This window comes from Oxyura jamaicensis, chromosome 23 (assembly GCF_011077185.1).
Source record: "Oxyura jamaicensis isolate SHBP4307 breed ruddy duck chromosome 23, BPBGC_Ojam_1.0, whole genome shotgun sequence".
NCBI lineage: Eukaryota > Metazoa > Chordata > Aves > Anseriformes > Anatidae > Oxyura > Oxyura jamaicensis.
In genome coordinates, this window is record NC_048915.1 from 5648877 (window position 1) to 5673780 (window position 24904).

Consider the following 24904-nt stretch of genomic DNA (forward strand, 5'->3'; position numbering starts at 1 on the left):
CCATCGATATCCCCATCACCACCACCATCCCCATCATCACCCCGTCATCATTGTCATCCCCATCATCATCATCACCACCACCCACATCACCACCACCATCCCCATCGTCATCACCACCATTATCATCTTCACCATCACCATCATCACCACCATCCTCCCCATCACCACCGCCATCCCCATCATCACGACCACCATCATCATCACCACCATCATCCCCATCGTCACCACCACCCCCATCACCACCACCACCACCATCACCATCATCATCATCATCATCATCACCACCATCATCACCACCACCGCCACCATCATCATCACCACCACCACCACCATCACCATCATCATCATCATCACCATCATCATCACCACCCCCACCACCACCAGCCCCCTCATCAGGCTCTGACCTCAACCCCATGCACAGGGAGGGGGACAGGAATGGGGACAGGGGCAGGGATGGGGACAGGGACAGGGAGGGGGACAGGGGCAGGGAGGGGGACAGGGGCAGGGAGGGGGACAGGGGCAGGGATGGGGACAGGGGCAGGGAGGGGGACAGGGGCAGGGATGGGAACAGGGGCAGGGATGGGGACAGGGGCAGGGACATTCCGCTCAGCCGACACACCACGAGAGGAGCCAGGCGCGGGGCAGCACTCGGCTGTATTTCATCCGGGCAGGATCCACCTGCCCCACGGCCACCCCCAGCGGAGCGGCCCCCCGTGCCCCCCGCGCCCCCCGGGACCGGCGCAGCCCCCTGGAAAACGGGGGCAAGAATAAAACCAGCAGCGGGCAGCGCCCGGGGCCGGCTCAGCCGAAGGGGCCCTTGGCGTTCTTGGGCTGGAAGAGCGGCTGCTCCACGGGCAGGGCGCCCAGGCACTCGGCCGGGCTGCAGTGCCCGGTTTTGCCCGGTGGCCCCGTGGCACCCGGGGGGCCGGGGATACCGGGGATGCCCTGCTGGCCCACGGGGCCCGGCGGGCCCATCTTCCCGTAGCCCGGTGGTCCCTGGGGACCTGCGAGGGAAAAGAGCGGTGGAGGAAGGCGGCGCGGGGCAGGCGGTGCCAGCAGCCAGGTGGGGGGAGGCGGGGGGCTCACCTGGGGGTCCCGGCGGGCCGCTGTCCCCCATCATCCCCACGCCTTTCTCCCCTTTCTCTCCTTTGGCGCCTGGCTCCCCTGGGGGAGATGTGTGGAGGGTGAGACCCCGGCACGGGGACACCCTGGTGCTTGGGGACACCCCGGTGCTTGGGGTGCCTGGGGACGGTGGGGACACCGTGAGCAGCACCTACCCCGCATGCCCGGCACTCCCTGCCGCCCCTCTCTGCCGATCTGCCCTGGCATCCCCGGGGAGCCGGGGGGTCCCGGCCGGCCGGGCAGCCCGTCCTTGCCCGGGGGACCCGGTCTGCCCGGGGCCGCCACCATCTCCACCGGGAAGTGCATCCGAGAGGTGTAGTACGCCATGCGCTCTGCGGGGACGCGCAGCTCAGCGGGGACTGGGGGAGAGGGGGGGGCCTGGGGGGCCCCGGTCCCTCACCCCCCCCCCACCCTGTTACCATCAAACATCTTGCTCATCTCCTGCTGGATGAACCTCTTGATCTCGTCGTAGTTCACCACGTCCCCCTGGGGGGACACGGGAGAGGCTGTGGCCAACGAGCCCCGGCTCTGCCCCACGGGGTCGGGGCTCCTGCCCCCCACTTACCATCATCCCCGGGGGGCCCGGCAGCCCGGGGCTGCCCGCAGGTCCCGGAGAGCCGGGGGGGCCCCTCTCACCCGCGGGGCCCCGCAGCCCCACGGGGCCCATGGAGCCGCTCTTCCCCGGCCCCCCAGGGGCTCCGGCTCTGCCCTTCTCCCCGGGGTACCCTCTCTCGCCGGGGGATCCAGCTTCACCCTGCGGGGACGGGGCCAGGGGGCGCTCACCAGGGGCACCCCCAGCCCCACGGGGGGGCTCGGGGGTCCTGTGGTGGCGGCAGAGGCACAGCCGGGCTCTGCCCTCACCTTTTGGCCAGCGGGTCCCGCGGTGCCGGGCTTTCCTGGGGGGCCCTGGGGGGACAGAGAGGAGCGGGGTGGCACGGCTGTCCGGGGGGGTCCCTGGGACACACGGCCCCTCTCCTACCTCTTTACCGCTGGGTCCGTCCGGCCCTGGCTCCCCCTGTGGAATGGAAGCGGGGAGGTGTGAGAGGGGCTTGGCACAGTTCCTCCCATCCCATCCCCCCCTGGTGCCAGGCACCCCCCCGCTGCGCTCACCGGTGGGCCGGGGTGTCCCGGTGGTCCCGGCTGTCCCGGCATCCCCGGCAGACCTCGGTCCCCCGCCGAGCCACGCTCGCCCTTCAGCCCCTGCGGGATGGAGCTGGGTGTAGGGGGCAGCATGGGATGGGGATGGCCACCACGGGGTGGGGACGGCCACCACAGGGGTGGGGACGGCCACCACGGGGGTGGGGACGGCCACCCGTCCCCCGGTCCCATCCCCATGCTCATGCTGTGCCCCCTGGGGCAGGGTGGTCGTGGGGGCACCACGGGGCACCCCGCGGGTACTCACCACTCCGGCGAGGCCAGCGGGGCCCGGCTGCCCCGGGCTGCCAGGGGGTCCCTGGGGACAGAGAGGGGGGTTTCAGCTGGGGGTGATGCCCCCCGCCCGGGGGACGTGGCCCCGCAGAGCTCCCTGCACCGTCCCACTGCAGCCAAAGGGATCGGAGCCACTTACGATGAGCCCCGGGGGTCCCTGCCGGCCTTGGGGTCCCATGGGGCCGGGGTCGCCCTGTGGAAAGCAGCAAGATGAAGGGGAGGGGGCGTGGGACCCATCCAGTGCAGGGCTCCCGTGCCCCCCCCCCCAGGTTGCTCACCTCGGCCCCGGGCCGCCCCGTGCTCCCCGGGGGGCCGGGTTTTCCGCAGTCACCCTGGAAGGACAAAGGGACACGGGCAGCAGCGCAGCACCGGGACACCCTCCCTCAGGACCGAGGTCCCCGGGGCTGTCCCCACCGCGGGGTGACCGCTGCTCTGGGGACACGGGGGTCCCCCTGTGCCATCACCCACCTTGGGTCCTGGGAGCCCCGGGTGCCCCGGCTTGCCCTTGAAGCCCTGGGGGGAGAGGAGAGCGGGTTTGGGGTCGAGGTCTGGGGTGTGCAGAGCCAGCGGGGGGACCGGCACGGCTCACGGGACACCCACCGGGCACCGGGAGGGGGACAGGGAAAGACAGCACTCACCGGGGGACCCATCATCCCTGGTGGCCCGGGGGGACCGGGGTCACCCTAGGGAGAGAGAGACACTGGGGGTGTCCGGGGGGGGCGCAGGGGTGGCTGCTCGCCCCCAGCACCCATCAGAGCCCAGCAGCTCACCCGCAGCCCCGGCTTGCCGTCCTTGCCGTCCAGTCCCTCCAAGCCAGCGGGGCCCTGCGGGGACAAGGAGGGGGCTCGGAGGGAGACGTGGCCCCGAGCGGCTCGGGGGGGTCCCCGGGGAGCAGCACGGGGATGGGAGCGCTGCGATGCCCCCAGCGTGGGAACGGGGAGCCCTTACCTGGATGCCCGGGGGGCCGGGGGGGCCGGGGGGGCCTGGCATGCCCGTGGGCCCACGCATGCCCTCGCTGCCCTGCGGGAGCCACAGGGGGGTCAGGGGTGTCCTGAGCTGACCCCAGCCAGCGGTGTCACCGCTGTCCCCATGCACTCACCTTCTCGGCTGCAGGTCCCGGGGGCCCGGCCGGGCCGACCTTCCCCGGGAAGCCGGGGGGGCCCTGAGGAGAGGAGCTGTGGTCACGGTGGGTGGATGGGATCCCACCCTCGTGCTCCCCCCTGCCCCCAAACCCATCTCATCGGGGGGCCTCTGCACCCCATCCCACAGCACGCCCCCCGTCCCCCTCCCCACCTCTCCCCCCGACCCCCTGGGGACACCAACATCCCCAGCACCCCCTCCCGGGGCCATCCCCTCCCTGTGCTCCCCCCAGCCCCGTAGGATCGACTTACCGGCGGCCCCGGGAAGCCGGGCTGGCCCTGGAAACCCTGCGGAGAGAGCGGAGCTGAGCAGGTCCTGCCCACGGATGGGGGTCCTGGGCGCCCCGGGGGGAGCCGGGGATGAGGCTGGGGGGACGGGGCTGTAGGGACGGGGTCCCTCGGGGACGCTCACCTGGTCGCCCTTCTCACCGGAGCTGCCCGGGAGCCCCCGCTCGCCCCTCGGTCCCTGCAGGAGAGTTGGGGACGTGAGCCCCTGGGGGTCCCCATGGCCAACACTGGGGGTCCCCAGGGCCAGCGCTGAGCCCCCCCATCCCTCCCCACATCCCCGCACCTACCGCAGGCCCCACGGCACCGGGGAGGCCGTCCAAGCCGGGGGGGCCCTGGAAAAAGGAGCAGAGGCTTCAGGTGGGGGCGGCTGCAGGGACCCCAGCCCCGTGCCCACGGCGAGGGGGGCACCCGGGGGAGCCCCGGCCCCTCGGTCCCGCAGCGATGGGCACAGCCCGGCCCCACTCACCGGTTCCCCCTTCTCCCCGGGGGGGCCCACGTAGCCTCGCTCGCCTTTGATGCCCTGGGGAGGGAAGGAGATGGAGGCCCCGCATAGGGCAGGGGACGAGGCGGGATATGGGGAACAGATAGGACATGGGGCACGGGGGGACAGGGGGGACACGGGGGGACAGAGGGGAGGACGTGGGGTGCAGCTGGAACGTGGGGTGCAGCTGGGATATGAATGGGGTGCTGGGATGGATGGGGGAAGGCTGGGGAGAAATGGGGCACAGGATGGATGGGGCAGGGGTGAGCCCTGCAGGGACGTGGTGTCCCCGACCCTGGCAGTGTGGGGACACAAGCATGGGGGGGACACAAGGACACAGGGGGTGGCAGGGGGCTGGCAGGCAGTGCCGGGCTCCCTGCAGTACTCACAGGAAGGCCGGGGGGGCCCGTGGCACCGGGGTAGCCGGGCTGCCCTGGAGGTCCCTGTGCAGGGGGAAGATGGTGCTGAGCTGCCTGCGACCCCCCCAGGGGGGTGCCCAGAGCCTGCAGGGTGTACCCTGTCCCCCCCCCAGTGCCCCCCTGCCACCCCAGGGTGCTCGCACTCACCGGCTCCCCTTTGGCTCCGGCCAGCCCGGCTGGGCCGCGTTCCCCCTGGAGACCCTTGGAGGGGAGAAGAGAGGAGCTGGGGGGGGGGCTCCTGCAGCCCCTGCCCGGGGCTGTACCCACAGGGAGCGTGGGCTGAGAGCCCCCCGGGGCTGCGACCTGCCCCCCGTCCTGCCCCGGTGCCACCACACACACCCGGGGCACCCTCCTGCTGCTGCGCCCCCCACCCTGTGCCAGGACCCCCAGGCAGCCCCGGGGGCTGCAGAGAGCCCAGCCGGGGGTGGGGGGAGGCACGGGTGCCCCCCTGCCAGCACCCAACACTGCCCAGGGCACCTTCAGACCGCGGCGGGGGCACCCGCTGCTCCCCGTCCTCCCGGGGCACACAAGACACGGGTGACACAGGTGACACGGGTGACAGCCAGGAGCCCCCAGGCTCGGTGGCACAGACCAGGGTTAGTGGGGGTTACGTGGTGCCGAGGTGGTGGAGGCTGGACAGGACAGGCTGACACCGCAGAGCGACGACCACAGAGCCCCCCAGAGCCCCCCAGAGCCCCCCACGGACGGAGCTGTTACGGTGACATTAGAGGGCGAGGGGACAGGAGCAGGACGCAGCAGGACAGGATCCGCCCGGAGCCACCGACACAGGACAGCCGCCGGCCCCGCCGCCACCGGGAGGAAGGATGAGGATGAGGATGGAGATGGAGGTGCAGATGGAGATGGTGGTGGATGGAGGCTGCTCCTGGGGGAGTCAGGACCCGGGGGGGTGGTGAGGGGGAGCCCCTGTGCCCCCGGGAGGGCAGGGGGCAGCAGACGGGTGCCTGGGGGGCACCCAGCCCGCCCGTGGGAGCTGTGCCGTGCCGCAGGCACACCGGGGCACCCAGCACACCAGGCCTGGTGCCGCGGCCACCCTGGCACCGCCGGGGGCCGTGCCGGTGAGGGACCCGGCCCGGGTGGCCAGGTCACCGAGCTCAGGGCGTCCCTTCCTGAGCCTGAGCCCACCGGGAGCCCCCCGATGGAGATGGAAAGCAGGGATGGAGATGTGGTGAAAGGAAGGGGTGCAGAGCTGGGGGAGGCTGCTCCCGGGGTCACTGCCCGGTGCCGCGGGGCTGGGGGGGGGACACAGGGCACAGCCAAACCAAGCGGCAGCGACAGACGGCACAGAGCGGAGCCGTGCTGGTCCTTACGGGCAGTCCGGGTGCGCCCTGCGTTCCAGGGAAGCCTGGGGGGCCCTGAGGGGAAAAACAGGGACGTCACGGCCTCGAAGCGCCCCCCAGGACCAGGGCCGAGCCCTCGGGGTGCCACTGAGCACCCGCTGGGGGCCACCTCGGCCCCAGCCAGACAGGGCTCCTGCTCCGTGCCCGGGCTGGCAGCGCCCTCGCCTCCACCTCCAGCCCCACGGGGGGGCGGCTGCGACGCTCCTCCGCCTGCCGTGACCCTCTGCCCATCACCGCGGCCTCGTGGCGGGGCGCTGGGCCCCCCTCGGGGATTCACAGCAGAGGCTCCGAGCCCCCCTGGTGCTGTGACACGGTGCTGGCACAGCCCAGCACCCCCCCGACCCGAGCAGGGGTACTTACGATGGGCCCCGGTGGCCCTGGGGGTCCCCGCAGTCCCGGTGGGCCCTGGGGAGGGACGGGAGCCATCAGATGTGACCACAGGGGGAGTGGGGGGGCACCCACAGCCTTTGGGAAGGGCCAGGGTTGGGGGCAGCACGGGGGGCACCCACCTGCTCGCCTCTCTCGCCGGGGATGCCTGGGGCACCGGGGAGCCCGGGGTCGCCCGCGCAGTCCGAATCGGGGCTGTCACCCTGCAGGGAGCAGCACGGCGTCAGCACCGGGGCTGGATGTGCCCCAGCGCCCGCTGCACGGCCCCGCCAAGCCCCGCCAAGCACCCCAAGGGGATTCGGTGCCGTGCCCCGGGGGCACGCGTCACTCACCCGAGCCTCCTCAGCTCTCGGGAACTGGGCAAAGCACTGGAAGAAAACCCAAAGTCACCCGGGGCCGCCCTGCGCGAAGAAGAGCCCCAGGGCGCAGCGCCAACCCTGCGGGCGCTCAGGACGAGGCTGTCCCCCCCTTATCCCCCTGAGACACCCCATCCTGGATGGGATGAAGGCACAAGCGTGCCCAAGGCGTGCCCAAGGCGTGCCCACGGCGTGCCCCGAGCGTGCCCAGCCCTGCGTGTGCCTGCTGCTGTGCACCACCGCTGCAGAAGCCGATGCCCTCGGGAGCATCCTTGCTTTTTGCCCCCAGGGCCCACCACTTCCAGGGGGGCTTTCAGGTGCCCGGAGTTGGGCGAACACTCACTCGAGCACAGCCCTCGCTGCCGGGGGCGCCCGGCATGCCCCGGTCCCCCTTCTCCCCCTTGACACCGCCGGGCGCTTCCAAGGCCGCCTGCAGCTGGGCGCAGTCCCCGCAGAGGTTCTGGGAGGAGGAGGAGGGGGGGTCAGTGGCACCCCGGGGGCTCAGGGGTCCCTGAGTGGGGGGGTGGGCATCACCCAGAGACCCCCGGGCACTCACCTTCAGCACCTCGATGTTCCTCTCGGCCATGACAGCCAACGGCCCCTGCAAGGGATGCGGGAGGGGACGGGAGGGGACGGGAGGGGACAGGGGGGTGCCCCCCGCTCCCCAGAGGGTGCAGGGTGGGGGGCCATGGGGCACAGCCCCCACCTACCAGGTCTCCAGCCGGCCCGGGCAGCCCCGGCAAGCCGTTGTGTCCTGGGACCCCCTAGAGCCAAGGAGAGAGCTTGGGCACCCGACCCCTTCGCTAAGAGCGGGGCAGGATCCGACCCCCGGGCACGCTGCTGCTCCTCCACGTCCCATCGCTCACCTGGCGGCCGGGGGCACCGGGAGGGCCGGGGGGGCCGGGGGCTCCGGGGGGACCCTGCAGCACCCCAAAAGAGAAGCAGAGACGGGCGGTGAGGCGGGGCTGAGGCCGGCGGCTGCGGCGCGCGCGGGGACAGCACCCACCTGGGGACCCGGCTGCGGCTGCCAGGACATCCCGGTCCAGAGCCCGGGGGCTCCCTGGGGAGAAAGGGAGGATGGGGGGGGGGGGGGGGGGGGGCACAAAGCCATGGGGCCGGGGCTGGCACCCGCAGGCACTCACCGGCATCCCAGCGTGGCTGGGGTCCTGGCGCGGGCTGGGGGGGCAGGCGCATTCCCCGGGGTCCCCCTGCAGGAAAAGGAGGTGAGGGAAAAGGCCGGGGGGGGCACAGGGGGGGCAGCCCCATCCCCACCCTGGCACCCGCTCACCTTCTCGCCCTGGGCGCCCTTCTCTCCCTGCGAGGAGGAAAGGCACAGATGGATGTTAGCAAGGGGTCCCCGTCCCCCGCCGTGCCCCCGTCCCCCCCTCCCCAGTCCCGTACCTACCGGCAGCCCGCTGGAGCCGGGCACCCCGGGGAGCCCCCGCTGCCCCTCGGGGCCCTGCGAGGAAGAGGAGCGTGAGGAAGCTCGGCCCTGGGCTCAGCCCCCAGCCGGCATCAAGGGGCTGGGGGAGGATGGCAATGCCCCCCCCCGGGGCAGGACCTACCGCTGGCCCGGTGACGCTGGGTCCTGGTGGCCCGGGGGGGCCCACGGCACCTTTGGGACCCGGAGATCCCTGCGGGGAAAGGAGAGCAGGAGCCGGGGGGCAAAGAGGGGCTGGGGGCACCACCACCGTGCTCTGGCAGAGCCCGGGGACAAGAGGCAGGGTGGGGGGACGTGGCACCACACCGTGCCCCAGCACCACGGTGTGCCGGGGTGGATGTGGCCCCGGGACAGGCTTGCCAAGGGGGTGGGACAGTCCCCCCCCCTTACCTTGGCTCCTTTCTCTGCTGCCATTCCTGGGGGGCCCTGGGCTCCGGGGGGTCCCTGCGGGTGGGAGGTGGCATTAGGTCTCCCCAACCAGTCTGCCCAGAGAGCAGTGGTGACAGCCCTGTCCCCAAGGCCACTGTGCCACCGTGGCGTGGCCAGGACCACGCTGTCACCGTCTGCACAGGGGGGTCGCAAGGGGGGGATGCAGGAACTGGGGGGCTGGGGGCTGCTGCGGCACACAGAGCGGGGAGCCCAGGAGGCCACTTACTGGGGTCCCGGGCGGTCCGGTGCTGCCGGGCTCTCCCTGAGGAAAAAAGAGAGTGAGAGCTGGCAGAGCTGCCTGGCACGGCACGGCACAGCATGGCACAGCACCACACAGCGTGGCACGGCGCAGCACCACACGGCACGGCACGGCACAGCACCACACAGCACCACACAGCATGGCACGGCGCAGCACCACATGGCACCACGTGGCACAGCACCAAACGGCACAGCACCACATGGCACAGCACCACACAGCATGGCACAGCACAGCACCACACGGCACGGCACAGCATGGCACAGCACCGCATGGCTCGGCACAGCACCACACAGCACGGCACGGCACCACACAGCACGGCACAGCACCACACAGCACGGCACGGCATCACACAGCATGGCACAGCACAGCACCACACAGCACGGCACAGCACCGCACACCCACCTGCGGTCCCGGCTGGCCGATCCCCTCTGGTCCCGGCTCGCCCTGCAGAGACCGGGGGCAGTGAGCGGCACCGCGTGCCCCCAGCGCCCACCCCCAGCGCCCCACTCACCTGCAGCCCCTTGGGCCCAGCAGGACCTCGGATCCCCGGCAGCCCCGGCTTGCCCTACAACACAGCTCGGTCACCGCAGGGGCACGGGGCTGGGGGGGTGCCTGCAGCACCACGGGATGGGGGCACTCACGGGTCTGCCAGGCTGGCCGGTGCCCGGGGTGCCCGGCTCCCCTTTGGCCCCGGGTTTTCCCGGGATGCCCACCACGTCCGAGAGCTGCCCCTGCAGCGCGGGGCACGGCTCGCAGGAGTCTCCCTGCGGAGGAAGGAGCAGAGCAGGGGAGGTCGGGACGGTGAGAGGATGGGGGGGTGGAGGAGAGGGTGATGGGGTCCTCCCCACCTCTGCAGGGTCCTCACCTTCTCGCCTTTGGGGCCGGCCGGCCCCCTGATGCCCGGCTCACCCGACAGCCCCGGGAGGCCGTCCATTCCCGGTGCGCCCGGGTCCCCGGGGCTGCCCGCGGCCCCCTAGCAAGGAGAGGGCACGGGGCAGGGGGGTGTCAGCATCGCCCCTGCCCCACAGCCCCCCCCGCATCCCCAGTTTGCCACTGGGACCCTCGCTCCATCCCCTCACCTTCTGCCCTTTCTGGCCGGCGTCGCCAGGCTTGCCCTGGGGAAACAAAGCGATCAGACCACGATGTCCCCGGGCACCCCAAACGGGCACCCCACGGGGGCACTCACCGCTCTGCCGGGGGGGCCGTCCCTGCCCCGCTGCCCTGGCACTCCGGGCACGGCCAGCACCGTCGCTGCGCCTTCCAGCGCCTGCGGAGCCGGGGGGCACTGCCCGCAGGGCTCACCCTGGGGGGGACACAGCCCGGTCACAGCCTGGCTGGGGACATCCAGGGACAGCGCAGGGACCCGTCGCAGCGCTCACCTTCTCTCCTTTCAGTCCCCGCACGCCTGGGTCGCCCTTATCCCCCGGGAGCCCCTGCAAGGGCAGAGATGAGACCGCGCAGCCCAGCGCCCCTGGGCTCCCAGCACCCACCGTGAGCCCCCCATCTCCGCGCTGCCCCCCACTCACCGGTCTGCCCGCGGGACCCTCCTGGCCACCGGCCCCCTGCAAGAGAGCAGGGTCAGGATCCGGCCCCGAGGGCTGCCCTCAACCCCTGGGGGGCACACATGTCCCACGGGGGTCACCCACATCCCACGGGAGGTCACCCACCTTCTCGCCCTTGATGCCAGCCAGCCCGGGGAGGATGGCTTCACCCTGCTGAAAGGTCACAATTCCAGCACCCGTGCAGCCCACAGGCATGGGGACGGGGGCTCAGCGGGGCTGGGGGGGCTCAGCGGGGCTCTGGGGGGGGGGCTCAGCCCCGTGCACTCACCAGCAGCGGCGCCGGCTCGCCTTCGTGCCCCTTGGGGAGCTCCCGCAGCAGCGCGGCGAGGACGCGGGCGTCGCAGGACAGGCAGGAGTCCCCCTGCGAGGGGCACGGAGACGGCACAGTCAGGGGGCTCAGGGTCACCCGCTGAGCTCGGGGGGCTGACCCCACGCTGGGTGGGACAGCAGGACAGAGGGACAGTGGGATGGACACTCACCTTCTCCCCTTTCATGCCTTGGATGCCGGGGTCTCCCTGGGGAGGAAGCAGAGGAGCTGGGCCGGGCTGGATGCTGCTCGGCATCACCCTGCCCCAGCGAGCTCAGCCCTGTGTCACCTACCCTGTCCCCTTTGGGTCCTGCAGGGCCGGGCCTGTCCTGGAGGCAGGGAAACGAAGAGGAAGCTTTAGGGATGCAGAGAAGAGGCACCCCCGTGCCCTCCCACAAGCTCCCAGCTCCAGACTCACCGAGACCCCGTCCTTCCCAGGCAGCCCAGGCTCCCCCCTGGGTCCAGGCTGGCCGGGGAGCCCGGCGGTGCTGAGCATCCCCGCGGGGACCGTGGGGCACGGCTCACACGGCTCGCCCTGCCGAGTGGGGCCAGTGAGGCACAGCCCCGGGCTGGGGACCTCGCTGGGGTCCCCATGGTGCCCCGAGCAGCCCCCAGCCCAGGGGGTGGGCACAGCCCCCCTCCGGGCCACCCTGCACCCACCTTGTCTCCTTTCGGCCCCAGGCCGCCGGGTGGCCCCTGTGGGAGGAAGGCAGGGGCTGAAGCTGGGGGGTGGGCTCGCTGCAGCTCTGCCCATCCTGCACCTGAGCCCCCCCGGTGTGGGGGGGTCGGTCCCAGCCTCCAGCGGGGCTGCCCAAAGCCCTTCCAGCCCCGGGCTGGGATCCCAGCACCACTCCGGCCAGGCAGCCCCGGCCCCAAGCCAAGAAACCCGTCTCTGACCCCGGCTTTGGCTCCGAGCGCGGCGCTCGGTACTCACGGATGTCCCAGGCGGTCCGCCGGGTCCAGGAGCTCCCGAGCTGCCCTGCAGCCAGAAACGGCAGAGCCTGAGCCTGGCGGGGTGGAAGCCATGGCCCCAAGCCCCCCCCAGCCCCGCAGCCCCCAGCCCAGGATCTCCCTCCCCAGCCGCTCCTCTCCAGCTCCATAAATCGGGGAGCCTCCTCCGTGCCCCCCAGCATCAGCTCCTCTGGGGGACCCCAGCACTGGCCGAGCCCCCACCGAGGGCTCTCTCAGCATCCCCAGCCCCCCAGCCACCCATCCCCAGGTGAGGGCTTCCTGTTCCCCACGCTTAGCCCCCCAGCTCCCCGGGGGGGTTCGCCCAGCCACGGCACCACAGCTCGGGTGGGGAGGGTCCGGGTGAGGAGCCCCTCGAGCAGGAGGGGGGCAGTGGGGGCAGCCAGGACCCCTTCCATACACCCCCTGCTCACCTTTTCTCCCTTTGGACCTGGGGGGCCACCGGGGTCGCCCTGAAAAGGACAGAGGCTGGCATCAGCTCTGCTGTGCCCCCTCTTCATCCCCACGGGGCATCTCGCCGCCCCCTCCCGTGGCGATGCCCCACGGCACGGCCCCTTACCGGCTTCCCCGGAAAGCCGATGCCCGGCGAGCCCGGCTTGCCCGGTGGCCCCGGCTCGCCAGCCAGCCCCTCGGGTCCCACGAGGCCGGGGTCGCCCTGAAAGGCAAGGAGCCGTGTCCGTGCCAGCGCTGCTCCTGGGTGCCCCGACCCCCCCCGGACCCCCGCCTACCTTCTGGCCCTTGGGGCCCACCACGCAGATCTCTCCGGGCCGGCCCTGGTGGGGAGGGAGAGGGGTGAGTGCCATGTGTGGCACAGAGCAGGATGGTGCTGGATCCTGCTGCCCCACAGCCGGGCACCACCAGGCACTACTCACATCACGGCCCGGGCGGCCCGGCTTGCCCTGGAGTCCCCCGTCGCCCTTCTCACCCTTCTGGCCCTGGGGGACAGACGAGCGTCACCGGCGCCACCTCCCCTGTGCAGAGGCTCGTCCCCTCCGAGCCCCAGGGGTCCCTGTCCCCACTTATTTAGCGTCACACCGCTGCCCCATGTCCCCGCTACCACCGCCCCACATCCCCAAGCCCCTTCCCCAGCAAAGCTCTCGAGGACCCCGCTGGGCTCTGCAGGTCCCCAGACCCCCACGCTGCCGGGGGCGGCACCGCAAGGACCCAGCTCGTGCCCAGACGTCCCCACTGCCACATCCCCAGCGCTGTCCTCACCTTCTGCCCGTCGGCACCCGCCGCCCCTGGCAGCCCCTGCGTGGTGGGACAGAGAGGGCAGCGTCAGCAGGACCCCGGCGTGCCCGGACCCAGCGCCCCCGCGCAGGATGCGTGCACGAATGTTTTTACAGCCTGCAGAGTGAACTTGGCCGCGGCGAGCAGGGACCCCCAGCCCCATCACTTACCACCTCTCCCCGCTGTCCCTTCTCGCCCTGCGGCCCCTCGGCGCACTGGGGAGAGAAGGTGGAGGTGGTGAGGGGGTGCTGGAGCTGGGGGGGTGCCAGAGCAGGGGGGGTGTGGAGGGAGGGGGTCTCACCTGCACGGGGCCACCGGGGTCTGTGCGCACGCAGTCAGCACCCTGTGGGAGGAGAGGAGATGGCTCAGGGGGAGACGTGGCTCAGGAGCATTTATGCAAGGCAGGGGATTCCCGACGGCCTGGGGACCCCCACAGGGAGCACCCCTGGGCAGGGGGGGCACTGCCGGGGACACTCACGCGGTCGCCTTTCTCCCCCTTGCTGCCGTAGGAGCCGGGCAGGCCACGCTCACCCTTCCCTCCCTGCAAGAGAAAGAGGGCGGCGAGGTGTGACGCTGCTGTCCCCGTGTCCAGGTGTGCCCCCAGCTCCTGGCACAGCCGAGGGTCCCCACAGCCGTGTCCCGACCAGAGCCAGCTGGGGGTCCTGGGGCTGGGGGGGGGGGACACAAACCTACCTTGGGTCCTGGGGGACCGAGCGTGACCTAGGGAGACAGCATGGAGGTGGCACACAGCGCCCGGCACCCCAGAAGACGCACCTCCCTCCCTGCAGCCCCTTTCCTCCCCATTGCCCCGTCCCCAAATGCCACCCCCGACAGGCAGGACCTTGAGCATCCTGTCCCCTCCGCACCCCCTGCCCCCAGCCAGAGGTCGCCGCAGGAATGGGGCCACATCTGGAAGGGATCAGACCTTCCCCGCAGCCAGACGCTGCCGGGGCCAGGAGGCGCAGCGGTGATGGGAGACCCGTGGGGGCCAGCACCCGAGCACAGACCCAGCGCCCCATCTGGCCCCGGGGCAGGCAGGGGCTGGTGCCCCGCTCCCGGTGCTGCCCAGGGCACTCACGTTGGCCGGAGATGTCCGCGGCGAGCAGGGGGGGCACTGAAAGAGACAGACACGGTGCTTGCATCCGCACCCCGCACAAGCCCACGGCCGCTGCCCACGCACCCCCAACCCATGGGGCTCCTCCCCCGGCACCTCGGGGTTGCCCAGGGCAAAGGGAAACCCGAGGAAAGGGCTTTCAGCCTCCCTGGGGAGGCGAGGAGAGCGCCTGGCCTGGCACAGGCTCTCCCTGCGGCTTTGTGGCTTGACCACAGCTCCGCCGAGCCAAAGCGGCCGCTCCAGCACGCTCCCAGGGGGGCGGCAGGGCCGGGGGCACCCCAGGGCTCCCCTCCAGCCTTACCTCCTCGCTGCGTGTCCCCAGCAGGCCCTTGTAGCCCTGTGGGGAAGGAAGATGGAGCAGAGGGTGAGAAGACAAGCCAGGCAGGCTCCAGCTGCCCCCCTCTGACCCCCAGCCCGTGCCATGGGACCCGTCTGCCCCCCAGGGATGCCCAGCAGGAGCCCACCGCGGGCGCAGGGCACGGGGTGTGCTGGAGACATTTCCCAGCTCAGCAGCCGCTCGGAGGGAACAAAGAGGCCCTGAGCTGCGGTTGGGATCGCTCCAGCAGCAGCAGAGAGCAAGTGGGGCCTGAATTCCTGCTCGGGGGAGCAGACGAGCCGCTTCCTGACGGCATCGCTGCGGCGGCGCTGGCAGCGGCAGAAAGTGCCCGAGGGCGGCGGAGGCAGGAGGAAGAGGAGCAGGGGCCGAGCTGGGAGCGGGGCAGCGGGGCTGGGATCCCCTCGCCCACCTCCCCTCACCTTCTCCCCGTGATCTCCCTTCAGGCCACTCCTTTCCGAGGCCCTTGATGGCTCCTGTGGAGAGAGCAAAGCACCCCAGGGTGACGCGTCCAAGTGCACCCCTAGGTTACCCCACCCAGGGCACCCATGGGTGCCACCTCTCCACCCCATTTCTCTCGGGGAGCGAGCTGAGCCCCACGCAGGCAGCCAGCAGCCTCCCCCCTCACTCCCGGCAGCGTCACAGTGGTGGAAAAAGTGAGGCCGGGCTTTTCCAGGGGAGGAACTCAACGTGGCTCCGTGCCGCGCCGCCCCGCAGCCTCACCGAGCCCAGCGGCTCCTCCAGGCAGAAGCAGCGTGTGTACACCCGGCCCTGCGGCTGCTGCGGCGACAGCTCGATCAGGTTGCTGCTCTGCATCAGCTCCGCCTGCCGCCGCGTCTTGGGAGCTTCGGGCTGGCACTGCCAGGACAGAAGGAAGGGATCGGGGGGGGCCGGAGCTCCAGTCCTGCTCGGGTACCCCGGCGCCCTTCAAGAGGATGCATCCTGCACCGTGCCCAGCAGTGCAGGGCATTGAGTTTCTCTGCTCTGCTCCCCCACATCCCCAGCAAGTGACCCTCAGGGGACAGCTGACCTCGCCACGCCTCAGTTTCCCCCTCTGGGGATGATGCCAAGGACCAGGGGAGCTGCTGCCCACGGGGCACTCACCCCGCTGGCCGAGATCTCGCAGCATCCCTCCTGCCGGGCCAGCTCGGCGTCGCAGTAGATGTGAGCTTGCTGGAGGTCGAACTGCAGTGGGAAGGGGCAGCAGGATGAGGACCAAACCCTGCACCAGACCCCGCGCCCGCAGCCCCACGGGGACTCACCCTGATCGGGGTCCCGCGTGCGGCATCCAAGCCCAGGAAGGCGTTGCCCTCCGCGGCCAACGCCCGCCGTGGCGCCAGGGGCTTGGAGGAGATGGAGCCGCAGTCGAGGTGCAGGGAGACGGCGCGGCTCTGCACGGCCACCACCACCTTGTGCCAGCGCCCGTCGAACAGCGCCGAGACGGCCTTCCCCGCGAAGACGGTGCTGACGAACGTGGTCCCTGGAGCCCTGGCCTGAAACTCCAGGCTCTTCTCAGGGCCGTGCACGGCCAGGGAGAGCTGGGCAGAGAGGGGACACCGTGCTCGGGGATGGTGGCGCTCGGAGGTCCCCTTGCCACCGTGCCCAGTGTCCCCAGGGCCATACCTGGGGGTAGCCCTGGCGGTCGGTGACCTGGAAGAGGTACCAGTGCTCCCCGGTGCTGTTCTTCTTCAGCAGCAAGGTGAGGACGAGGGTGAATTCAGGGGGCAGCCCACGGGGGAACAGCTGCCTGCGGGGACAGGCGTCAGGGGGCACGGGGGCGCCCGGACCCACACCGAGCTCTGCTGTTTGCACCGATCTCCCGGGGGCAGCGCCAGCCCCAGAGCCCCCAGGGCACCGCCAGCACCAGGCCCCCGGCAGCCCCATGGGACTGCTCCCACGGGTGGCACCACGGAGCGAGGCTCCCTGACCCTGCCTGTGCCGTGGGGATGGCTCCAACCCCAGAGCCAGGCCGGGGAGCGCAGCCCCGGGGCGGTGCAGGCTGGACCGGGAGCTGTTTGTGTCTCTGGCGGGACGCACGTGGGCTCTGGCTGCGAGAGGAGCCAGCACTTGTGCAACAGGAGCTGAACACAAGACAAACGGCAGGGATGCTCCCCCCACCCCACGAGGCACAGGAGCTCGCCCCGTCCTCCCCAGAGCGCAGCCCAGCACCCCATGGCAGAGGGGGTGGAGCAGCACCATGCCCATGCAGCCCAGCCTGCCCCAGGGGGCTCTGTCCCCAGCCCTGCCCCATGGCGCAGCCTCTCCGCTGTGCACCCCCAAAACACCTGGCTATCCCCCCCCAGGGGGCTGCAGCACCCAGCAGTATTTATTGCTGCAGCAGCTGATTTTGGCCCCATGCAGCCAGGAGCATGCCCCCGAGCCCAAGGGATGGATGCTCGGCGGAGGCGAGGGGCACGAGGCAGCACCCGGCTCCCGCAGGCACCCCGGCCCCGCACGCTGGGAGGGCAGCAGCACTGCCTGCCCCCCCCCCCCCCCCGGGGCCAGACCCGTGCCCGCAGCTCTCTCCACCGCTGGAAATATTTGCTCTGGGCTCTGCTCTGCTCCCAGCCTCAGCTCCGCCATGCCAGCGATTTTCCAAGCCACTGCTCTGGAGCAGGACCAAGGTGGCTGCGTGGGAGTGGGCTGTTCCCTCTGCGGGGCACGGGGCTGTTCTTGCCGGGCACCGAGGAGTGGGACCAGGGCAGAGGGGCACCCATGGGTGCCTGCACAGGGCTCACACCCTGGCTGCTGGGGCTCTCCCTGCGCTGAGCACTCCCAAGAACTGGCTCAGGGCTGCCAAAAGCACCCGGCCAAGAGCAACACCAGCCTGGAGCACCAGCCGTCTAAAAGCCATCTAAGGACTTGGCTGCCCAGGTCAGGAGCCAGGGCTGGGTCTCCTTCTCCGCACGGTGCCCCCTCAAACCAAACCCCCTCGCAGAGCCCCTTCTCGGCACGTCTGCGTGCCAGCCCCGGGGCAGCGCGGGGCCAAGCGGGCCGGGGGAGGCGGGCGTGCAAATCAGGCGTGCAAACCGCAGCCGCTTCCTGCAGGAGCAGCTTCCTGTGCTGCTCCCCGGGACGTGGACGCTCTCCCACACGCCACGCTGGCAGGGATGCTGCCAGCCCCGCGGGTTGGCACAGGGGGGAGAGCAGAGCCTGGGGCACGGGTGGACAGGATGCAATGGAGACAGCGGAGCCGCGGGCTGGGCTCCCCCAGCAGCCAGCCACGGCCCCAGCACAGCCGGCAGCCCCTGCTCGGCGCTGCGCAGCCTTGTGAGCTCGTCTAGACCCCAACCAGCTCCTGCCAAGTTCAGGAGAGCAAACACAGAGCATCCACAGCACGGCGGTTGCGTAAGGGCTGGCCGCAGCCCACCGAGCTGCTTCAGCCCATGATTTACTTTCGAGGAGAAAGATGGCTTCAGGCAGCCCGGCGCCGTGCCCACAGCACCTCTGCGGCCCCCTGGGTGCCACAGCCCCGCTGCATTTGCTGCCCACCCTTGCCCACGCAGAGCAGGGCTGCAGCAGCCGGGTCCCACACATGGGGTGGCCGGGGTGAGCTGGGGGGGCAGAGAGTGGGAGCACTGCGGGACGTGGGGGGACCCCGCGAGCCGCCCGCACTCACCGCGTGGGCTGCACCAGCGGCACCGCGCCCAGCCGCAGCACCGCCGGGCCCCGCAGGCCGTGCACTTTCTTGATGGAGGAGATCTTCAGCAGGTCAAACCGCTTGATCAGGTTAAAACCTGCGGGCAGGGACCGGGGAGGAGGCGGTGAGAGGTGGCCATGGCACAGGTGCCGAGGCTGACCCTCCCCAGGCAGGGCGCAGAGCCCATCCCGCAGTGGGGCCCCGTTTCCTTACCCGTTATGTTCTCATACTTGTCCCCAACGAGGTCCTCGTCCCAGAGCTGTGGGCACAGCTCCCCTGCAAGGCAAACCACCGTGTCACCACAGTGTCCCCAGGGACATGCAGGGGCTGTGCTCCGTGCCAGGTCCGCAGTGAGGATCTCATGCCAGCCCCCGGCACGCCGGTGCTGCTGGCAGGCGCAGGGCAGTGCGGATCCAGCAGACGCCGCTCCCACGGCAGCTCCAGCGCCTCGCAAACCACCCGCCAGGAGCAGAGCTGTATGTTTTGACCAGACAAACTCTGAGCTGGCCCCGGATGCTTCCCACAGCAAGCTCCCCAGGTGAAATGCTTTTCCCAGTCGCGGCACGTTTTGCCTCAAAACAGCCCCGCGCCTGGGATCGGCATCAGGACATCAGCCAGGCACCGCGGCCACCCACGGCGGGGAGACGGCGCCCAGAGCTGCCTGTGGCCGTCCCGTCCCGTCCCGTCCCGTCCTGCTGGTGTCCTCGGAGCTGGTGGCACGTGGGGACAGGCCAGGGGATGGAGAGGTGATGGCGAGGTGCCGAGCAGTGCTGAGCGTGGCCCACAGGGAACGGGGACAGCAGGAAAAGTTGTGTCAGCCCTGACCACAGGGAAGGCAGCGCTGCACAGCACTGCGCTGATCCATCACTGCTCCAGCACCATGAATCCACCTCCGCTGGATGCTACCAGATGTTGGGAGGCGTGAGACAGGGGAGGAAACAAGGGTGTACTGAAGGAGGAATTTGTTGCGTCTCGGTGCGCGCACCGGCCCCGGAGCAGCCCTTGGCCGTTCACCGCCCCCGCCCCAAGGGCAGCTCCGGCCCCGCGCTGCCGTTCTGGCCCCAGCTGCTCCGCTCACCTCCGCCTCTGCCTGGGACCCAGCACCCCCACAGTGCCTCTCCCCGAGCCTGAGCACTCGCTCGTGATGCTGGAGCTGGCCCTGCAGCACATTTGGTGCTGGAGGCAGAGCTCCCTCCCGCTGAGATCATCGCGCTTGGGGCAGGGGGCAGCTGGAGAAACATGCCTCAGCCCGGGTGCTGTCTGCTTTGAAGCTGTCCCAGCCCCGGTGCTGCCTCTCCTCACTGGGAGGCCCTCGTTTCCCGGCACAGGTCCCTAGCACAGACCCAGCTGGGCACCCCCACGCTGCACCAGGACCTCAGCAGAGCAGCACGGGGCTGCCCATGCCGGCACAGCCATGCCATGGGGGGCTGCTCAGGAGAGGTGTGCGCTGCTCCCTGCTCTGACGTGGGGGCCCCTCCTGCTCCATGGAACAGGGCCTCAGCCATGAGCTCATGGCTCTGGCATGGAAACCACCGGGAAGGGCTGGTCCCAGGCGCTCCAGTCGTGCCGATGGGGCTCAGCCACCCCGGGCACCCCGGCTGTGCCGAAGGGACCGCAGCCACCCGCACGGCCCGGGCCCTGCCGGGATGAGGCCCCGCTCCGCCCCCGCAAAGACTGATGCAACCACGGCCTTGCTGCCAGCAGCTCCTCCCCGCCATCCGCCTCGAACTCGCCCCGAGCTGCCCCACGCTGCGACCCATGCACGGCCGCGGATGGCTCAGCCAGGACCCTTGACGGCTTCACTGTCACCCACCCGTCCCCACAGCCTGGGGACAGCCCCGAGCCCTCTGCTCTTGCCATGCACCATGGCCAAACCTTGCAGCAGGAGGCCAAACTGCCCCCGACAGCCCCGTGCAACCTCACCACTGCCCCGAGCAGCCATCGCTGCTCCCGCAGGCGCTGCCGGACGGAGCTGCCGTCCCCGCCAGCTGGCAGCGAGCGCCCCGGGGCTGGAGCATGGCCAAGCCCGCTCCTTCCATCAGCTCGGCCCGGCCCGCGGGGTGTTCCCGGTGCTGCGGGCGGGAACGGGGTGTCCCCGGGCTGGTTCCTCACGGCAGGGCTGGCGCTGCTCGCCCTGGCCCCGCGCCCACCCGGGATGCCGAGCGAAGCCCCAGAGCCTGCACAGCTGGCGCGCGCGCAGGGAGCGGTGCACGCAGCCTGCCCTGCTGCCCAGAGAGCGGTGCCGGCACGTGGGGGCCCGGCACGGTCACGGTGGTCCCCAGCCACCTCTGCCCCTCGATTCCTTGCCCTCCCATCCCTTCCCTTGTCTCCCTGGGGACCCAGGGACAGGCGAGGGGGGATGGGATCGTTCCCATGCAAACCCCGGAGCGTGCAGACCCCACACCCTCGCTCTCGGTGCCTCTTACCTTCTGCCTGTGGCGGCTCCTTCCCCTCGCAGGCACTGAGGAGCCCCCCAAGCACAAGGGCCCAGAGCCCCCTCATGGTGCTTGGGGCCGACACGGCTGCCTGGAAGTGAGAGATGGGGCAGAGTGAGACGGGTACACGGGGGGCACCGGCTGAGCCCCAAGCCGTCCCATGCTGGGACACTGCCAGCAAAGCCACGGGTGCAGAGGAGGCTCTGAACCACTCGGCCATGACTCAGGCAGCCTTTTGGGACCTGACAAGGCCCCAGCATTCAGGGGTGCAACCCAACCTGCCAACCCCAGCATCCAGGTTTACACCGAAACTGCGGAAACGCAGGGGCCGAGGAGCCCCAGAGCCCCAGGTGTCTCCTGCTCCAGACCCCCGGGCAGGTCCTGGTCCCTCCCGTTTCACTCCCAGCCCCCTGGGGTGCCCCAAAAACCCCCCAGGTCACCCCGACCTGGCCTCCCTCCTGCCTGCTTCCTGCCACGAGGCAAGGCAGGGCTGCAGGCAGCCGGCGCCGGGACAGACCGGAGACGCTCAGCTCCGCTCCCCGCTGCGCCCTCGGCCCCAGGCTCGGCAGTGCGGGACCCCCGGCACCCCGGCTTTATCCCCCTGCACCCCGGCTTTATTCCCTGGTTTTATCCCCCTGCACCCCGACTTTATTCCCCCGCACCCCAGCTTTATTCCCTGGGTTTACCCCCCTGGCCCCTAGCTTTATTCCCCTGCGCCCCAGCTTTATGTCCTGGCTCTTTGCTCCCCCCGTGCCCCCCGACCCCGGGGGGCTCCCGCGGGGGGTGTGGTGGGGCCGGTGGGGGGCGGGGCGCCCCCCCCCCCCCCCCCGCCCCCCGGCCGCCCGCAGCCCCCCGGGGCTCACCTGCGGGGCTCGGGGCGGGCGGCGGCGGGGGCGGCTCCGCGGCTCCCTCCGGCCCGGGGCGCTGGGACCCGAGCCGAGCCGTGCCGAGCCGTGCCGTGCCGAGCCGTGCCGAGCCGCCCTCGCCGCCTTCCCCGCCTCCTGCCGGGGGGGCCCGAGCCGCCCCCCAGACGCTGCCCGCCCTCCGCTTCCCCTGCCTGGGGCGGGGGGACCCGAGCCGCCGCCCGCCTTCGCCTCCCCGCCCTCCTCCTCCTCCTCTTCCTCCTTTTCCTTCTCCCGTCGGGGCGCCTGGTACCGCCGCCCCCTAACCCGGGGGGGTCGGCACCGGCAGCGCCCTCCCGGCCACCCCTCCCCATCCCCGGGGGCTCGGCTCGGTCCCTGGGGAGCATCCCTGGGGAGCACGGGGATACGGGGGGACACCGGCTCATTGGGGGACACCGGGGTACAGGAGGACACTGGGGCATAGGGGGGACACCAGGGCACAGGGGGACACCAGGACACAAGGGGAACTCTGGTCCTGGCCCCGGTGGCAGTGGGTGCTGAGCAGAATAGCCAGTGGTGGGGGTCAAAGGGTGTCCTCCCGGGATGCTCCTGCACTCATGGGACATCCCAGGTTTGGGCCAGGCCCCAGGGGATGCAGCAGCAGGGGGACAGCCAGACCCCACAGTGTCCCAGCTGCCTGGGGACCTGGGGACAGCCTGGCAGGGTTGAGGTGTCTGGGGCTGGAGCTCGGCTGAGCCCTGGGATCGGGTCCCTGCGACTGCCCAGGCTCCTTCTCGTCCCCAGCAGCAGAGCTGATGGCTTTCCACTGCAGCCCCACAGGCAGGGAATGGGCATGAAACAGGCAGGGAGAAGGCAGGGAGCGGGCAGGGAGCGGGCCCAGCCAGGGCAGCCACCGACCCGCAGGGGTTGGGGTTTGGGGGCTGCAGAGCAGCCGTGGCTGTCCCCTGTGTCCCCTCTCCCCCAGCGCAGCACGGTGCCGACGTGCCCCTGCTCAGCCGCTCTCCTCCCAAATGATGATGAATCTATTTACACTGAAGCTTTACAAATGTGTGTTAGGGACGCATGCATCTCAATAAACGCGCTCTAATTAACAACTGATATTTATTCAGCCCACAGTAAATAAGCTGTCTCGGGCAAACCAAGCGAGCGCTGCGTCTGAAGCGCGCCTCGGCTCTGCCATTTATCCAGCCGACAGCCCCTGAGATGCGGTGACAGAGCGCTCCATTCTTCCGCGAGTCGCCTACTGTAGTAATTAAGGCTAATTAAAGCAAGTGGCTATGAAACATAACAAAACTTTTATAATTCCTTTTTATCGGACAATTATTCACCCCGAGCTCTTCTCCATTCAAGGCCTCCCGGCAGTGCCAAACACCGGGCGCGAGCAGGAGCAGGAATTGGGAACCTTGTGGAGGGTGCTGCGGGGGCTCAAGGAGCAGCCTCACCCCTTCCTCTCACCCCTCGGTGGTGCCAGCACAGCCAGCAGCTCCCAGCACCCTCCAATTCAGCTGCAAGCCTCTTTGGGGCTGGCAGCCACCCTTCACGCCGCTCATCCCCTGCCTCAGTTCCCCCCTCCAGCAGGTTGTCCCCAGGCTGGTGGCACACAGGGACCCTGCTGGCCCCAGCGCAGAAACCCCAGCCCTGTGCGGCTCGTGCTCCCCTGCGCCATGCCTGCACGGGGGGAGGGTGGCCGGATCCTGCTCCCCCAGCACGGGTGCAGGCTCAGGGCTGGTTTCCTGCCCAGCCCTGCCAAAGGCTCCCCTGCACCAACGGCCTCGAGCTCTGCAAAGTGGGTGAAGTTGCCTCCAGCCCATGCCAGCATCCCCTGGAGCAGAAAACGAAGCTCCTCGGCATGGGGCCCCATGCTGGCTGTACCCAGGAAACAGGCACGGGAGCAAGGACGGGAAAAGACCGTGGGCCCCTACCCACTGGCCCGCCATGGAAAATGCCGAGGCAAGCTGAATTTCCAAGAAAAAGCAGCGCCAGCGGCCAAGAAACCCGATCCGGAGCAGAGCCCTGCAATTTTCTAAAGCTTGAGACAATTTGCCTGCGATCGGGGCGTCCTGCGGCTCGGCCTCGCTCCCGCGGGGCTCCCCGCCTCCAGCCCCGCATCCCCGCCTGCGCCGCGCAGCGCGGGCACGCCGGGCGCGGGAGGGAATTCCTGCGGCAGGGATTCGGGCACAAACCCCCAAATTCCGACGTTTGCCAGGAAGGAAGCGGCCCCGGGGGCTTCTTTTTGGGCCGGCAGCGAGCGGCTGCAGCAGCAGCACTAAAAGCAGCAGCTTTCCCCCTTTTTGGTGGAACCGCCGGGAAGGGGAGGCGGAGGCGCCGGGAAGCCAGGCGAGGAACTTTCCGTGCCGCCCGCTCGCCGTCTGAGTGTTTTCTCCATCGTTTCCGCCCCCCAAAACCCAACGTTTTTGGCACGGGGAGCGGCTCTGTAGAGCGCAGCGGCTCAGATGGAAGCTGCAGATGGAAAATGGCTCCGGCGCTCTCCAACCTGCTCTGTCCCCCCCCCGGACCCCCCCCCCAAGCACCCGGCTTTGGGCCCTCTGCCCCCGGCCTCCGGGCACCTCCCGGAGCCACAACCCCCCTGCCCACCGCAGGATTTGGGGCTGGTGACCCCCCCCTTTGTGCACCCCCCACCCCACAGATGGCTGCCAGCACCATGAACCCCCCAGCCCCCTCCCGTCCCCCCGCGATCCTGCGCCGCTGGGGCGGGCTCCGTTCCCCCACCGCATATGGCGTCTCCATGAGTAATAAAAGCTGCTAATTGCCACCAGATGCCCCAGGAAACCCTGACGCTGCTTCTTGCGGCAGGCTGGGGAGGGAAAGAAGGGACCGGGGGCCGGCCCTGGGTCCCCCGAAGCACGGGACGGGCTGGATCAGAGCGCGGGGAGGCAGAGAAGGCTCCCAAGGAACGGGCGGCTGCTATTCTTAGCAAAAGGAGCAGCCTGGCCAAAAGAGCAGCGAGCAGTGCCGGGGGGGGGGTGGGGGGGACACCGGTGCCCTCAGCACCATCCAGCGGAGCTCAGCCCCAGCCCCAGCCCCGCAGCTGAGCCCCTGCTGCAGCTCCGAGCCCCAGCCCCAGCCCCAATCCCCCCAGTGCCGCCCGTGGCCCCCAGATGTTGCACAACTGGAGCTGGCCCCAGCCCAGCGCCGGCTCGCTGCCTCTCTGCTCCCAGTACAGCGCCGCAGCCTCCAGCCCCAGCACCCAGACGCAAACTGGGCAGTGCTGGGACGAGCTGGGCTGTGCCATTAGTATGGGATGGGGCACCAGGGGCCGAGGAGAGACCCCGGAGGCCTTTGGGTGCGCGTCGCCTGTGCCCACAGCCACCCCCCGCCTGGC

General features: G+C 70.7%; 1 protein-coding gene across 1 annotated transcript; it reads right to left on the bottom strand.

Moving 5' to 3' along the window:
- Positions 1–638: 638 nt before the first annotated feature.
- On the bottom strand, positions 639–24420 carry COL16A1 (collagen type XVI alpha 1 chain). The gene is made up of 72 exons (XM_035345491.1): positions 24292–24420; positions 20690–20789; positions 18477–18539; positions 18243–18360; positions 16247–16370; positions 15886–16161; positions 15728–15808; positions 15347–15481; positions 15046–15099; positions 14591–14626; positions 14254–14289; positions 13869–13895; positions 13654–13716; positions 13477–13518; positions 13346–13390; positions 13161–13196; positions 12818–12880; positions 12674–12718; positions 12505–12600; positions 12359–12397; positions 11911–11955; positions 11637–11672; positions 11395–11511; positions 11270–11305; positions 11149–11184; positions 10938–11030; positions 10775–10822; positions 10634–10669; positions 10487–10540; positions 10294–10410; positions 10187–10222; positions 9973–10080; positions 9749–9871; positions 9619–9672; positions 9510–9551; positions 9075–9110; positions 8810–8863; positions 8544–8612; positions 8384–8437; positions 8267–8293; positions 8121–8186; positions 7985–8038; positions 7845–7898; positions 7689–7742; positions 7535–7579; positions 7322–7438; positions 6955–6990; positions 6745–6825; positions 6596–6640; positions 6206–6250; positions 5025–5078; positions 4848–4901; positions 4444–4497; positions 4265–4309; positions 4102–4155; positions 3942–3977; positions 3650–3712; positions 3499–3570; positions 3321–3374; positions 3189–3233; positions 3019–3063; positions 2829–2882; positions 2690–2743; positions 2525–2575; positions 2233–2322; positions 2102–2137; positions 1984–2028; positions 1688–1876; positions 1542–1608; positions 1278–1454; positions 1087–1164; positions 639–1004 (listed from the first exon to the last, which is right to left on the bottom strand). Exons 1-72 carry the CDS (start codon positions 24307–24309, stop codon positions 802–804), a joined length of 4935 nt encoding a protein of 1644 aa, XP_035201382.1. The 5' UTR covers positions 24310–24420; the 3' UTR covers positions 639–801.
- Between the last annotated feature and the right edge of the window lie 484 nt (positions 24421–24904).

What these genes read in the sequence shown, in the direction of transcription:
- COL16A1 (XM_035345491.1), bottom strand. An exon ending in GGAGCCGCCACAGGCAGAAG is followed by an intron (nt 18,540 to 20,689) that starts GTAAGAGGCACC and finishes TTTGCCTTGCAG; the next exon opens with GGGAGCTGTGCCCACAGCTC. An exon ending in GGGAGTGCCGGGCATGCGGG is followed by an intron (nt 1,165 to 1,277) that starts GTAGGTGCTGCT and finishes CATCTCCCCCAG; the next exon opens with GGGAGCCAGGCGCCAAAGGA.